At 39.2% G+C, this 17,614-nt stretch overlaps 1 protein-coding gene across 1 annotated transcript in view; it reads left to right on the forward strand.

The window, feature by feature from the left end:
* astn2 (astrotactin 2) overlaps positions 1 to 17,614 on the forward strand; it is a 253,457-nt gene that overhangs the window by 105,694 nt on the left and 130,149 nt on the right. Inside the window, exon 5 of the mRNA XM_023419585.2 lies at positions 15,306 to 15,413. Within this exon, the coding sequence (XP_023275353.1) occupies positions 15,306 to 15,413 (108 nt within the window). The remainder of the gene's footprint in view (positions 1 to 15,305; positions 15,414 to 17,614) is intronic.

The following is a 17,614-nucleotide window of genomic DNA, read 5'->3' on the forward strand; positions in this document are numbered from 1 at the left end:
TCCCCCCCTCCCTGTGAAGTTTAGTCAGGGGGTAGCAGTTCAACCTAGACCTATTATGTTTTTGCTTCCTTGTTAAGCGCTTCACTATAACTGTGACTCTGACCTTATCTCCCCCATACACGGCATTATAGATGCTGGCAATCACAGTTTATGTTGACTGTCAAGAGAAGTACTTTCCTTTCTACCCAGAACTATAATCAACACTAAGGAGACACAAGTTTGTCTGATGGACTTTGGTGCAGTGTTGCTCTCTCCCACACATTATGTTTTGTGCTAGGTGCTGTGCGTCATTTATGGGCCAAAGTGGGAAAAAAAGAACTTCCAAGATTGATGCTCACTAAACACATTGAAGATTGCTGTGGGTATTAAGAGGTTTTTTTTTGCTTGTGTCATATTGTCAAGCCACAGTCGAGCCTACCATTTGCAAAAAGAAAAGAAATGCTCTCTTTCCCCAAAAACTGCCACCAGAAAACTCTCACGGAAGAAAAATAACCACTTTGTCGAGAGTGAATCAGGTTTGACAATGGAAAGAAAAGAATATATACATATGCATATTTGTGTACAATTTCCAGTTAGCAAGAAACCAATTTATTAGCTTATTATGTACATGATGTAGCAACCGTTTTTGGCATAACTGTTCTGCCTTCACCTGAAGATAAAAATGCATTCTGTAATATTCAGAGAAAAAGCCTGTGTAGAGCCACACAGGGTGATGCCTATGTTTGTAAAACTAGAGTTTCAATATGTAACCGTCATTGTTCAGCTCCAGCAACCATTCCAGAAAAAAAAATATATATATATACTTTGTCACAAAACATTGTGGTTTTGTCAAGTATTAAGATTTGTCCTTAAAGACTCACTCCCTTATTTGCATGCACCTCTGTGTACGCCGGTCCCCGCTGTGGCGTTAATGCATTTCCATGTGCTGGCTAGAAGCTGTGATAGCGTTTTGATGTGTCACAACGAATACTTTGGCTCGTTACGATGAGGATAACCTTATGGTTATTATCTAGCTTTTCTCCTGTTTAATTGATGCTTTGAAGTAGCACATGAAAGTGGTTCTATGCTTTCTTATGTGTGTGTGTGTGGCAGGGAGGGAGGGAGGGATAGAGAGAGAGAGAGAGAGAGAGAGAGAGAGAGAGAGAGTGTGTGTGTGTTTGTGTTCCATGGTGCTTGAATTCATTCTGTGTTCAGCTCCACTTTCAGCAGTCCTCAATCTTCACTGCAGACAAAACACAGTGATTACAGCTGTGGGTCTGCAGCCCAAGGGCTTCTCTACAACAGGCCATACAGCTGATTTACTGCCAAGTCAGAGCAGAGTGTTACTCAGTTTTTGTATGTGCTTTGTGTGTAAAAGACCAAGAGAGACGGAGGGAAAATGACACAAAGAAATCAAATAATAATCTGTAGAGCCATTTGACCATATTCGTTTTCTTTAATTTTTTCTCTGTTCATATTGTGGCTAATAATTTAGCCCGTGGGTTACAGTGCATTGCATTACAGTATGTGTAATATGTCCCCCATAGGTCCTCTAGTAGTAATGGCAGCTCTGAAGGATTTTCAGTGTTGTGCTGATGAGTGTTGTGGTTTTCAAATTGCTTTTTCACTTGTTTTTACCAGAATGAATACTGATAAAGTTCCGATTAAAAAAATAAATAAAAAATACTGATGGCATAAATTAGCACTGGGGCTAGCTTCGGGGTGTCATAAATTTGCTTAAGTAAGGAAGATACAACACCACGATTCATTGGCCCTTCTTACCCAACACAACTAGACATCTTACTCTAGTGAACACAGTCAACTCGTACTGTTACATCAATTGTAATTTAATAAAGTTAAAAAACGTATTTTTTTAACCCCAATACTATCATCAACACGGATAACGTAATGATACATCCCAAACCCGATTTTCCTCTTCAGTATTTCTAAATCTGATTAAAATCCCCATCACCAGAACATAGCTTTCTTTTCTGTAATCCCGAACATTGATCCTGCTGTGTGAAGCATTTCACTGCTCCTAAATATGACATGATGTTTGCCCGAGCCGTCTGATTATTGAAATCTATATATCCTCCGCACAAGAGGACAAGTGGGTGCTTAGTGGGATGTGCAATTTGGGTGAACTCGGCCTGCGTGGACCACAAGTGTATGTGAACATGCCCACTAGTTTTTTTGGGGTTTTTTTTCTTAAAAAAGTGGCTTAAAGCCTGTGTGTGTAGAGGCGGTCTGTTGTGCTTAAGCGGTTTTCCCAGGCGCCGTGGCCAAACTCCAGTGAGGAGTGCTGTAATTTGGCTCAGTTAATGATGAGGAACAATATTTATTAGTTTATTCAGAGAAGTGTGGCAGAGGTTGAGAATGCTGCTGGTGTTGACACACTGAAGTGGCATCGAGCAAACAGCCATGCAATTTGGGGTTATCCCCCTGCCGTGCTTCTCCTGTCTGTCTGAGAGCAGCTGCTCAAGTGATCCTTTGGTTCTCATTGCTGTAAGGTCGCAGTGATGGAGTTGGGCTCACTGGCCCTAAGCTGAGCCTGTTTTTCATTTTGTGTGTGTGTGTGTGTGTGTGTGTGTGTGTGTGTTAGTGTGTGTGTGTGTGTGTATACCAGGGCTGTCAGATTTTCACTACAAGTTTATCAGAAGAATTCATGATAACGATATTATCACAATATCTTGAGAAAATTTACGGTGTCACTTTACAATAAGACTTCCCTCATAAAGGATTTATCACTGTTTATAACTAGTTTATTGAATAGCTTGTTAACACTTTGTAAATCATTTATACGCTGTTATGACACATTAGATAAAAGGGCAACAGTGACCTGTTGCTTGCCAAATAATGAGCCCACATTTATCTGTACTGTTGAGCCTCATATCTCATTAGTTACTGAGCTTTCTTTGTTTTCTCCATCATCCAGCATTTGTACCTGTTACTTCATCAGACATCTAAGTTAATAGCAATTAGCCACCGTCAACATCTTAATGGTCAAAAAGTTTTATTTGGGAGATCAAATTATGGCGTATCAAATTATCATGTCACGTTAATGCTTACTTCTCATTCATCTTACTAATGAGTTACGATTTATAACCGGTAAAAGGGAACCTTACTCTAAAGTGTGAAACACATCATCATTTAATAATGAGTTACTATAAGGCTCCTTTTACCAGTTATAAATGGTAGTAACTTATTAGTAAGATTAATGAGCAGTAAGCATTAACTCGATCTTGCCAAATAGTGAGCCTGAATCAATGTATAAAAATGGTGTTACAACTTGTTTATAATTGTTTATTTATGATTTATAAAGTTAACAACAAAATAAATAAGCTAATTATAAACCATTTATAAATCCTTTATAAGGATCGTGTTGTTGTCAAGTGGTACCAAATTTACAAATACAAATATTTATGTATACAAACACATAAATACTAAAAATCTAATTTATCTTTAACTCTATTTTGAAGTGTGTTTTGTCTCTTTTTTGGCAAATGAATGACGTTCAAATACAACTGTAGGGAGATGGAGAGAGAGAGAGAGAGTCTGTAGCTGTAACTGCAGCGAATAAAAGAGCAGTTACACTTCATGGATAGTGAAATGGCAGCAGATGAACTGATAAGCAAAAGAAAAAAAATCAATATCGGTACATCACAATACCACTAGTGTATACGCGCATTACTGGCTGTGTGTGTGTGTGTGTGTGTGTGTGTGTGTGTGCTGCATGCTGCTCATGTCTATGTTCAAGTCCTTCTTTTAAAACCAAGCAAAGGCACCCAAGGTTCAAGCGTTAAAATTTACTGGTGGCAAATTCAGAACGATTCTTTGCATCCCACCTTTGAGTATGATCTGTTGATACTGTTTCTTAGTCCTAACCACACTCTTTGATATTTTGACTCAAAGAGTCTGGGGATATTCTTTGATGTTGCCTACAGCGGTAACATTACTATTCAGTAGGCAGGTGATTTGGGGATGTGAGCGTTTTCTTTATTATATTTATTGGTTTTACAGGTTGAGAGGGAAAAAAAGGGGATTCCACTATCATAAATTGTTTAGTAAATTAAAATGTATGTATAATTTATATGTATAACACACAAATAACCTTAAATGGTATCAAAACAATGTTGATGGATGGTTATGCCCATTGCTTGTAAAAATGCCTGAAATGATTGGCATCAAATTTCTATGTTTATCTTTAACATCCAAGCTAAAAGAAATGTGTTAATGTGTTTTTTTGTTTTGTTTTGCATCTTTGAGTAATATAAAACCCGCAGCTACTGACTTCCTCAACTTATATGGAGGTCTTTCATACATTGTTTCCCTGTTTTTTGGCTTTATTAGAATTGCCTTTGTTATTAGAATTGCCTTTGTCTGCACATCACTCAAAAGACATCCATAATGTCGCCAGAGGGATTTTATCTGCTGCTGGATGTAGTGCCAGTATCATCCTAATAGCAGCCTTCCTGCAGTGGTTACTTTTTCATTCCAGGATTGCTTTTAAGATTTTATTTTATCAGACCACAGCATGAATTATCCATTACTGGAGCTACATTACTCTGACCTTTTAACCCCCCATGAGGCAGGCTGTACCAGACTGTCATAAAGCAACATCCACTATCTCTTCCGTCGTCTGAAATGTGGAGCAAAGTACAGCCTGAAGACCGGATATTTTGGAGTTATAATGCATATGCTCACAAATTGTAAAATCAAGCCTCACCTCATGAAGTAATGAATGCGACCTGTACATTTTTTTTTTTTTTTTTGGGTTGGGGGGGTTCTCCCTTTCAACGTTGATGTTCTGCAGAGACAGCTGACCGACTGAGCGCACCAGACTGTGCATGTGTTGTTTTCACTGCCCTGCAGGGGTGGTGAATGGCTCTGCAGTGACTGACAAGCTGTTAGACTCAGACTCAAATAGATGGAAAGACAAACACTTTAACCTAATGTAATATGTCAGCTTAATGTGAAAATCCTTAAATTGTCACTGATTTAATAAAAAGAGTAAAAAAGGAGTGTAGACAGGGCTGCCCTTTTTCAATATTCCATTTTGGATGGCTGCAGTGGCAAGGTGACACTCCTTTGGCTGCCGTCCTGTGCCACCCTTGGTGGCTTTACCACTGCACAGGCTGGTAGATAAGAGGTGAGAAAACAACTTACAGCAGGGTGCCAGGGGCCACTGCATCTGAAATTACTCTTAACAGCCGTCACACCTTTTAAGCAATCGCATATCTAAAATCCCTGAGTGGTCTCCCTGTACTCTACCATTTGCTTATTAGCTCCAAATTGGCGGGTATGTTCTCGACGCAGGAGAGACGCAGTAAAAATATATAGAGATGAGTGTACAAATACTGAGCCCACTTGAGTACAAGAGCCAAGTGGTGCCTTGTTAAGCCTCCCACCTTTTCAAGTCCTTTCTCTCCCATATAACAGGTAGCAAACCATAAATTTAGGTTGTAAAAGGTGTCGGCAGGGCTTATATTGTGATGCCCTCTGTAATAACTTTTCAGCATGCTTAGGTTGTTTATTGTGTGTGTGTGTTTGTGTGTGTGTGTGTGTGTGTGTGTGCGTGCGTGCGTGCGCGTGTGTCTGTGTGTGTGTGTGTGTGGTTGCGCGCAAAGAGCTTTTAAAAATACAATGTGCAACGGCAGAGTATAATAGTATTGATTGGGATTATTTTGGAAAGCAAACAGAGCAGTGGGAGTCTGAGGCATGAGAGAGAAGTGAGTTAGCGACAGTTACTGGTGAGGAGAGCTAGACCACAGCGACGTACCTTTGGGCATTCAGTGCCAATATGCAGTTTCTGAATAGAATAGACAGATTGGGACAGAGAGAAAGCACAAAGTAAATCACAGGTTGTACCTCCCGGATTTCCTCTGTGAGTCCCTGGTATACAACGCTGAATCCCTTTTGTTTGGTGCAGCATGTCTGCCTGGAACGCCTCAGGCCTCGCCCCTTGATACTGACCCTTCCAGCCTGCGCTTGTGTTTGTGCTCAGAGCCCAATTTCTCAAATCACTCTAACATAATGTACTTCAAAAGCAAGTGTGGCATTTAAGCAACAATTGTAATCGTGGGGAATTTTAAGTCAGTATTTCACTGAAGTGGCAAACTTGTATTCTCATTCGCTCACCTACACGCTTAATTTGTTTTGTTTTGTTTTTTTTCCGCATAATACAACCTCAGAGATGATGACTTCTCAAATCTGCTCTTGCAACCCCTCAGATGCTGTCTCGTGCATCATAAATGGCGCATTTGCATACTCTCACTTTTGTATGAATGTAGATGCCAGTCGCTATTGAATTTGAGTTGGAAATATTTAGCTTGCCGGTGTCGGAAAGCCTGACTGCTGAATGCAGCTGTGCCTTAATATGATTACCAGTTGCTCAGCCATGTGGGGGGACTGGTGGTGCTGTCAGCTTAATTTACTCACAAACACATTGTCACAGATGTACGTACCCAGGCGCACATGCAGCACGGGGTACCCGCGTACAAAAGCGCAGACGCTGTTCGGTATGAACACGCGAGCTGACGTTTAACTGGAAGTCGAGCAGCCGCAAGTCCGGGCGATTTGTCTTGCTCGCACAAAAGTCACTGACACCACAATGAAGTTGTGGAGCATGCACAGTATGTATGCATATGTGAGCAAGTGACGCCGCGTCAGCATCGCTTGCTCACATATGCATACAGTAAATGAGAGTTGGGACACGTGCACATGCAATATGAATGAACACGTGAGCATATGCACAAGTCATCTGTCAATATATATATATATATATGTATATATATATATATATATATATATATATATATATATATATATATATATATGTATATATATGTATATATATATGTGTGTTTGTTTGTGTGTGTGCGTAGGCAGGTGCAAAATCAGCTGTGGTACAGTCTGTCTTTTCCCTCTCCTGCTGTCTTTTTTTTCCCCCCACACAGACGCACACATGCACCTTGACCTGTGAAAGGTCTTTCCTCTCACAGGTGTCACACCTTCACCCACCGTTATCGATTCACGTGTCCATATGACGATGGTGGGTGTTAGTGTGAAGACTGCACTCAACCTTTTTCACCTCTAAAAGGATGAATATTGTTTGGCAGGTTGGATCGTCACAGTGAAAACACAGTCAGTCCAGTGAGCAGAATTCATTAAGGCGCATTAAGATACATGTGATGCACTGTATGCATTATGAATAACAAGGCTGCGGCTTCAGCGCAGGTTCAAGCACCTGTATCAACAAACATCTGTTTTTGAGGGTTGTGTATCCGGGCAGCCTTACTCAATGGATGCTGTTCTGTAGCAAACCTCTATTTATAATTTATTGTACAATCCATACAACTATTCATTTCAGCCTTCTTTGCTCAACCATACTCTCTGTCACTCCTGCAGATTTAGCAACCTGACAGACACCCAGTGTGTAATTCACCTACTGTGCATATACACTATTTACTCTATGTGTGTCTGTTTGGCTTCTTATTTGTCCAGTTTATCCTGTATATAAAAACTGTATCATGACTAATGGTTGGTGGGCTCTGACAGCTGGAGTCAAGATTCTCATACAAGCTTGACCAGTAAATTCTACTTATGCTGTTACCGCCACATATACGAGAGCTAGTACAATGGTTCACAGCCTTTCTTGTTATCCTTCTTTTCCCTGCTCTACCCACAAGTGATTAGCTGGATCATGTGTGTTCAGCCAGTCAAGAGCCCGAAGCAACTGTTGATGAGCTGAAAACCTCTGCTTTAGCCTACACACCACAATAAACAGAAATTCAGCCTCCATAGAAAACACGGCTGAGAACCATTAATCTGGTACACCCACCCCCTTTTTTTTTCTTTTCTTTTTTTTTTTTTTTTTTACATTAATTGCCAGTGAAAACCACCCCAGGTCATTATATACGTAAAAATGCCTTTGCATGATTCTGCATTTGCCTTCTCCCATTGAGATGAGCCATGATAAATGAGAGAAACAAACAAGTTATACCGTCCTGTGCAGTCGGCTGTAATAATATGTTGTCAGACATGTCTGAGAAGCAAATTCTTTGACATCTGTATTGTATTGCACAGAATCCTGCCTTGAGTCATTATTTTCATTCATGATGAATCTACCGAAGAAGACTAAGAAAACATTTTGTGCACTTTAAAAACGACTTAATCATTTAGCCGATCATCGAAATTGGTGCCAATTAATTTCCCTGTTGATCTACACATCCATAAATCGACTGATGGTTTCATCTCCACTGTAAAAGTGAAATTCTTGACACTGTAATACCAGAACAATATATATACAGAGACGGCACTACGTGGTGACCTGCTAAAAAAGTTAAGGTCATGATGGATCTTATTGGATTCCGCACCCGGGCCGACATACACAACCGACTGTGAGAGCACCGCAGAGAGTTATCTCCATAGAAAAGGCGTCTCACTCCAAGGTCTGCATCCTGATTTACTGCCTCTAAAAAACTTTAGGTTGTATATTACCAAGGCAACGATTCCTGTGCCTCCAGTTGTCGTGGCAGAGTTATGTAAGGATTATTGCCCAGCCAGTCTAGGAAGTAACTTATTTTGTGATAACCATTAGGCTCCATAGGGTAGAAATTGTGGGTGAAATCTGTGTTTCTCCTAAATGGAGAAACAAGGATTTATAATCATAGAATAATAGGAAATCCATACTAATGTGAAGAGTCCTGAAGGGCACTGGAGTACTCTTCATTCCCTCAGTCTAAGGTCCATCAGATTTTCTGGGGTTAGCTGGTTATCTGATGCCGTTGTACAGTACAGTATATCATCGCACTAGCAGAGCGTGACGTGCCCTCCTTCTATGCAGAAGGTGATTAGCTTTTACTGTTCAGCTTGAACTCGTGACCTCACCTCCCTGTTTTCCCATAACTGTTAATCGCTCTCATTAAAGGAGAGATTATAAAAGAGTCTCACTCCCTCGCTCTCTCTCCCTGTCTCTCTCTCTCCTCTCTGGACTTCCGCTTCTCTCTGATAACTCGTACATGAGTGTGTTGTTTCCCTGTATAACAGTCAACAGTCACTAGTCACGCAGTCTGTCTTAACTTCCTCCTTTTATCCCCGGCACCGAATCACATCATTCCTGTGTCAGTACGTAATTGTAACATCTCATTCTCATTTTGCCTGCAAGCCTTTTGTTTATGATACTACTCTAACGTCTTATTCTCATTCTATTAATACACACGGTAATATTTTTGATCTGCTTATTGATTGATTGGCTTCTGAAATTACATTTAACGCTCAACATACTTTATATCAAAATAGTGAAACTTTTTGTTCTACAATCATTGCCTTTGTATTTCTTTGTTTATTTTGTATTTCATCTCAATTTTCTTTTCTGTCCTCTTTTTTTTTTTTTTTTGTATTGGGATTAAAATGGCATTAAAGCACAGTGAGAACTGGATCCAGTCCTTTCTGTGACTAACTGATATGCCACAGTCTATCACACCGTGCCTTCCTTTTTGTCTGCATTTGTAATTTGTATCCTGTGCAACACAATGGGGTGAGATTTTATTTCATAGCCCTGAGAGCAAAAAAAAAAAAAAAATCACACACGCTGCTGTCACCCTTTAGAAAGAGTGTTAACAGTGACAGCAGGTGCCTTTGCCTTATCAAAATGAAGCAGTCAATACAGGTGAGTGTCGGGGACAGCAATGAATAATGTATCACACGTATTGCACATGGTATTGCACTATTCCAAAAACATCGACTGAAAGTAATTGAGATATAAATATTACACTTATGACATTTTGTATTTAACTGTAGATAAAAGGGATTTCTTTTTAAGTAGTGAAATCGGTGCGGGAAAGGAGATTGACAGACAAATTATCGAATGGACTTGAAAGGAACTGTAACAGTGAGATGGCTTTGCCCCAGTGTTTGTAATTCCTGGTACCAACATGCGGGAGTTTAGCCTCAGTGTTCTGGCTGTTGATGTTTTTATGGGACTTGGTTTCAAAGGTATTAGCGCTGAGGGAGAGAAAAGAAAGATCAAGACAGAAGAAAATGGACTGAAAGCGGAGGAAATGTTGTGAAAAAAGGAAAGAAAGCCGTGAAATAGAAAAAGACCCAGGGCCAGATTTCTAAAGACTTTTTTTTTTTTTTTACCTTGTTTCAGGTGAATTCTTGTGTGTGTTATTTATCAAACCTGGGCTCTTGCCTGGAAGCACAATTCACCTGTCATCTGGCCTGCTCGCACACACAGTGCCTGTCAACTCACCTTTTGTGTGATCCATGAAATGTTACTCTATTCTTCATGCATATGTATTTGAGGAAGTATCATGCAAACAGCAGAAAGAAATAAGTCTTGTCGACTTTTTATTACACTGGATTCAGAATCCTTTGTACAATTTCTGTGCGTCTTTGCAACTCGTGAAGATGTACAAATTTGCAAAGGCCTGTTAAAGGAAGGTTAGAATGAGAAAATGTAGCTGACCAGTTTTCTGTTCAAATGTCAGTGTTTGGCGGAAAAAAGGTGTGAATGCATCACAAAAAGAAAAAGTGCAAAGATGCCGCATTAAACAAAAATAAAGAACTACAGCTTCACAGACAGAAAAAGAGAGAGCAATATCCGACCTTTTTATAATACAAAACACAGAGGGTTTAGAGAGTTGTGACGGCGTAGTTATTAAACTAGAAATTGATTTTGGTGTTCACTGAGCTGCTAATGCACTGTGGCGATTGCTCTCTCTTGATAATTCATTTACATTTTGGCGGCAGTTTCTTTAGTCGTTTTCTTTTCTTTTGTATTTGTCTTTCCTATGTTTTTCATCACCTAAGAGGTTCATGTATTTATGCCAACTCCATCATTCTGTTTATTTTAAGAATGTTTTGATCATCTGAGTAGTTTCCCTTGCTTTTAAATTGCAACTTTGGTTCCTTAATATCTTTACTCATCACCTCATCATCGATGAGTATTTCTGTTACTGTATCGCTGAAATATGACTTTGCTATAAAGCAGCTAGAAGAGAAAGCCCCAGTCTCTGGTTGTGTAATTAGCTCATGTTTCACTAAACCTGATGCAGGTTGCAAAGTGCAAATTTAATGGCAGGCTAATTTGTGCCGTGCTTCCAAATGTCAAAGTCTGGTCAAGAGTGTGGATGGTACCTGACCTGTGTGTATCTGCGTGTTAATGGTAGGAACCTTTTTTTTTTTTGTCCTCAAGACTTTTAGAGGGGAGGGCATTATGGTCAGAACTCATTTCATCAAGGATTTTTTTTTTTTTTCTTGCAGGGTTAGGGTTGAAGAACATAGCCAAAGTAAGTAATTTGTGCTTTGCCAAAGCGAAAATGTAACACACACATTTATTTAATCACAGCCAAACTACAGGGATCATATTACATCCTTGCCTCTCTTCAAGGGCTACACTCTGAGGTGTAGGATAGATTTTATCAAAATATTTCACAGCCTCACACGCCCCTAGTTACAAAAATTAGGAATTATCTCTAAGGGCGACAAAGTCTTTGCGAGCAAGATTTCATAGTTGTAAAACCCCTTATCTGGAAATCTGGACCAGTCAAAAACAGCCTAAGCTTTTAAATCACTTTTTCACTCTTTTATTTAAATATTCCTTTTATGTCTTAACCCTGCTGTTTTTATTTTACATTTTAAAGCACTTTGTTATATAGCAATACAAAGATTATTATTATCTTCAAAGATTATTCTATCATATGATCGATGTTGCGCACAAAACAACACATCTTACATTAACTGCAAAAGTTGAAGTTTGAGTAAATACGGAAACAGATTATCTCTACAGCTGCCTTCTGTAAGATCAATCAGGTATTGATCTGCAGAAAGGGAAGATTTAATTACTTTCACAACGTGATTCGTTTGTCTTTCAAGGTCCTAATCAAATGTGAAACTGCATGAAGCATGTTGATGGCTCTCCTGAGTTTTTAATTCGAGCCACATTCAAAGTTGAGATGTGCACAGTAGGAATTTTTGGATCAGACCTGAGGCACTTTTACACTTCAACACTTCCAAACTGAAGAACTTCAAAAACAACCACACCTAATGCAACCAGATGCTGAGGTAAAAAAAACAAAAAAAACATAATTTTCAACAAATGTCTGCCTTTTCTAAAATTCATAATGAGGTCATCACTGAGCTGCAGAAAATATATTCATCACAATAAGGGACATCAGAATTATATTTGGACAAAGGGTTTATCAGTTCATTAAATGTAGCATTGGAGAAAGTGTTCCGTCTTGTAATGGTAAGACATTAATTGCTTTACCAGGTGCTGTGGGTTTTCAAGGTGCATGCTGCTTTTCAAAAACAACACCTGTGCATCAGTAAATGAAACCTGTTCTTTGGTGAGATGTAAAAAGTAACACATACTTTCAACCAATCTGTACAAGTAACATTTTCAGGCTGATCTGTGAAAATGTCATTGTGCTCTTTTTTTTTTTTTTTGTAAATACATTTGTAAGACTTTCTGTTTCAGTCTCCCTTCCTCAGTCCCCAACTATGTTTCCATCCACCACCTCTCTGGGCATGTTTTAACACGATTCATAAATTCAGAACCAATTTTACACCACATTGCCTTGGTCTCACTCTCCAAATACTGCCAGACTCTCGCACTCCAAATCCAGCCCCTCTCTCAACCTGTTTAAGTGCACCGGACCGAAAGAATGACTGCGGCTTTCTGTGCGCGGTTTCTTTTTTTTTTTTTTTTTTTTTTCACTCAGACTTAATAGAACTTTTAATCACGTCTAAAATCTTTATGGTGCGGGCAAATTTTCATGAGATATGACATAATGTTTATGAAGTGAGTGAAATAGGGTATTTCACCTACCGGAGCACTGCTCAGCATTTGCCCAGGAGTTATGACTGTGTCCAGCGAACAAGGAAGAAAAAAACATGTTGCACTACTGCTGCCAATAAAAGTACTTTTAATAAGGAATGTAAGTGTAATGTCAGTAAATGAAAAGAACAGATTTTTGAGGTGAATAAAAAGACAGAGAGACAGAGTGTCCCTTATGGGCAGTATCTGTCTGTATTTAAAGTTTCCTTAGCTACAAGCTGAAAAAGACTTAAAGAAGAGACTAGAAACAATCTCTCCTATCTACATTTGCCTCAGAACACAGCAGCTTGGCTTGACTGCTGTATTGGTTTGCCTCTTGGTTTTCTGATTTGTATTGTTTACTTGAAATACTGTCTTGATCTGGCATTTGATATTGTCATCTCAGCTTTTCAAACATTTGATTGAGCTCTCCTCTCCAAGGTAGTTTACACTCAGTTGCTTGAATTCTGCGAATGTGCCCTACCGCAGAAAAAGGTATTCTTTTTTGTAACTTCACCCCACCCCCCACCCCCGATGTGTAGCCTACATTTTGTGCATTTTTTTTTTTACCCAGAGTGCCTCCTTTTCCCCTCAATTGCACTGCTTTTTTTATAATTATGAATCATGAATGCTACAATTACCAAGACCGTTTTTTAATCTACCTATCATCATCGTTGTGGTTGTAAACATCTTACAGAAGATAACATAACATGTCATATGGATCAAGGTATTGACACAACACACCAACCCCATAGTCATTCTTCTTTTTCCATGTTTCCGGGTTTTGTGATTTGTAATTTGCTCTGACAGGTGAAGCGTTTCTTCTCAGATGCTCCTTCATAGCCAAGAGAAAAACATTGATTTTCTTTCTGTCCTTTATCCCCTTTCCACTTAGTGAGATTAGGAAGTATAATCACTGTGATCTTGGGGATTATACAAGCAAAACATATGTACAACCATGAGGAAATTAGATGTTATTACCATAAAGTCATTTTTTTTAGGGTGGGTCTTCCACTAAACCCTCTATAATAACAATCTGTTATGTGATTTACAGTAATAAAGATATTTAACATAAACTCCCGAGTGGATCTTTTATATCAGGTTTAGATTGCTTCTATATCCTTCTGTGATTTAACACTTTGCAAATCCCTGAAAAATATCACTTTGTGTTGGCAACCCTTGTGAAGTTAGCAGGGGTGTGTGTTGCAGCAACAAACAAAGCCTCTTAACTCACAGGCTTGCTCTTGCTCTCATCCTGACTTGAGCACAGACATGCACAGATACACACACTTTGGGGATGTGACCCATTATGATTAGCAGAAATGGAACTACAGAGACTCAGTAATGATGGACAAATTACCAACAGTGGCCAACAGATCAAACAATGGGGGACAGGAAATGGTGGAGAATAGTGTAAAAATGGTTTTGGTTTCAGCGCAATATGGGACAAATGAGTCAATAAAGACAGGGGCCTAATCATTTCCTACCACCTGTCCTATTCTAACCCAAACACAGGTCTTTATTCATTCTTAGTGATTTGACTATCACACACAAAATTATTCCAATGAAATACGGCTAGAATCATTGTTTTTCATTACAAAATAAAGTAGAGTATCATCAGCATATCAGTGGAAATGTATGGCATTTTAATGTAAACCAAGTGGAATATGTAAGTAAAATTACTGTAAGGGACCCAAAACTGACCCCTTGAGAACACCACACAAAACTGGGTGAGAGGGATGTTTGATGTTTGAGAACAGATGTTTCCAGCTACAACAGAGTGTCTTATAGTGGAGATATATAAATAGAGCGAATCAAGAGTCTGTAATGATGACCCAACAATGTAAGTGATGGATTAAATTACTGACATCAACCATTCACTTCATCTTGATTTGATTTAGTTAAGTCAGGTTTTTATCATCTTCATGATGCAGTTAAGTTACCCTAAACTATTAAAAAAACACTGGTTTATATCTGTATCCGAGATTGCATATTAATACTTTGTAATTCAAAGGACATATTTTCTATTCAAGAATGATGATATTTGATTTAGGCTAGATCAATTTGTCATTGTCATTGCCTGTGTACATATACGTATATGTATATATTTCCCCAAAACTTGAATATATCAGTAAAACTAAAGTAGCAACAATAAGCTGATGTGGATGCTCTGCATACAGATGCAAAAAAGTGAATGAAGCGCTCCATGTTTAACATTTGAACTGAATAGACTTTGAACAGAATTTGAATTGAAGTGTTCTTAATCCCTTTTGTGCTTCAGCGGTACTGTAATCACAACGATTATGACAACCCTGTGTTGAATAACTTTCATGTACATAGTCTTGGAGGTTGTTAAACATTTAATAAGATACTTCTCTGCTGTGTGTTCTGTCTTACAAAGAGTTTCTAAATGCTGGTTACTTGCAAAGCTGTGAAAACCATTGATTGATTGATTCTCCTTCGATCTCTTTCCACCTTTTTCGTCTTATCATCCCACTGCCAGCAACTGGAGGTGTGTTTGGTCCTCAAGGAGAATCAGGGTCAGAGCCCGAAGATGACAGCCAAATGAAGTTTTACACAGAGCAGCACAGAGGACGAAGGCGTGGCAAAGGTGAGAAGGAATGCACTCCTTTGTAAACCATTATAAATGTGTTTCATTTTAAACACATTAACTTGCATAGTGGGTTGGACCCTCTCATACCACTGACGGGGCCGCAACGAAAGAAAGGGAATAAAATACAATAAACATTTTGAAAAACAAATCATTTCCAACTTTACCCTAGTTGAATATGAGGATGAATAATGGAAGGGCGACCTATAGCTGAGTGAAATGAAGCTAGACACTTCTGGAATTGTCAGCATAGCTGGAAGTAGGAAGGAGTCATGCATGTTCCCGGTGGGGTTTAAAGTGCCGTTCCTCGGCACAGTTCAATGACACTCAAAGTAGATATATGAGCTGAGGCAAATGGAGGCTCGGTGATGAGCAAAGCTGAGTCAAATAACTTTGATGGGAAGCATGATTTTAACTTCCCTTCCCACATTGTGATATGTGATAGTAAAGACTGCGTAGATTTTTACTTCACTGTGTGTATGTGAGTGAGCGACCTAGAGGAAGTCAAGCACAGTGTGTGCCCTCTTGGATGGACATAGCAATATGTCAGAAAAGATGGAAAAGTTACAGCTCGCATAATAATAATAATAATTAGCCTATTACAGGATTATACAGTTTAACTGCCCTGAATTTTGCCTCTCAGGCAGCACTTCCTCTACCTGAGCTTATTATGGGGACACCTGAATGTTAAATTCAACCTGAGAGAAGGAATTTCAAAGCAAGAAAATCTTCTGTACTCCTGTCACTGCTCAATTTAGAATTACGATAGAATTATGTTATATAATGCAGACATCAATACTGTCAATCAGTGTTGTGGCAAACCCAAAAAATTAAGAAGCGACAACTTCTCAACGCAGCTAAGGTGAATGAGATTAAAGCCATAGTGGTATTTTTGTTTTTGTTGCATGACATGGCATGTGATGGGAACTTTTTCTGCTTTAGTACGCAATGATACAGTTATGAGGTTGTAACCGAGGAACAAAGCCTTGAACTAGATTCCAGAGTCCAGAATGTTCCTGATTTCCTACAAAAGTTCTTCAAAAAGTTGAAAAGTATCCGTCTACTTTTCGTTCATATTTTTCAGCCCCAGAGACCCGAAGCTCCATAAACTGTTTGGAAAACAGATGGATGGATGGATTTCTGGACATGGATATTGATCTTTTGTACACAGTCTTAGTGTAGGACTTATGAAAATGTTTGCTGTTCAAGTTCCTGTCATAGCTTAAAGAATTGGATCTCTGATCCTTGATTCTACAGGCTTCAATAAATTCAAGTCTGAATTATATTCCCTGAGCGAATGCCGCAGTAACAGAGTGTGTATCTTTTAACAGACCTTTAACATTTGATTTAGAATGCAATTAATCAGAATTAAATTAAGAAAATAGCTGATCGTTCACTAAGAAAGAAATACAAAGGCCTTAGGTGTATGGTTGGAGATGACAAAGCCCTAAACTGTGTGTTCCTGAGTAAATCGACGCTTGGATTTTATTAGAAAAAGCATTGTGGGTACACGACCTGGACAGACAAAAAGCCAGTGGTCATGATCTGTCTTAAGGTTCCAGCCAGGGTGAGCAGGTTGAGCTTCCTCTAGAGGATGGACAGAGAAAAATAAATAAAGAGATGTGAGATGAAGGAATTTCAACCGAAGCTTGAGCTTACATTTGTTTGGAGTTTTGAGTGTATTTGTGTGTTTGCTCGTTGCTTTACATGCACTTATGCATTAGTCTAAATATCCACCGTCGGTGAGCGTGCCTCACTGTGTGCGTGAGAGCCAAGACTAGGTGTTTGGTTTGCCGCCATAAAGTAAGTGTTTGCCATCGTGAGTGTACATGCTTTTGTCTACTCAGTAGGCTTTTACAGTGATTGAGGGGCCCCTTCACAAGCCCAGTGACACCACCCACACCCCAAAGGGATTAGCTGCCCTTCCACTTTTGCTGCACACAGCTGTTGTTCTTGTTCCTTCACAGCACTGCGACTGTGGTAGACGTGCGATTCAGTACAGATGGATTCATTATCCCAACTTTGTCTCCCTGCTTTTGACCTTGAGCTGCATCTCACTATTTCCAAACCTCTGTGAAGATTTCCCTGGACTCTCCTGTCACTCGGGGTGTAGAGGGTGTTAGAGTTTCTATGATGGTACATTGTTTCAATTCAATCCATTTAACCATTTTGCACATTTCAGCGGTGATTAAGAAAATCAC

This window comes from Seriola lalandi, unplaced genomic scaffold (genome assembly GCF_002814215.2).
Source record: "Seriola lalandi dorsalis isolate HSWRI2012SDOR001 ecotype SW California unplaced genomic scaffold, Sedor1 jcf7180002054606, whole genome shotgun sequence".
Taxonomy (NCBI): domain Eukaryota; kingdom Metazoa; phylum Chordata; class Actinopteri; order Carangiformes; family Carangidae; genus Seriola; species Seriola lalandi.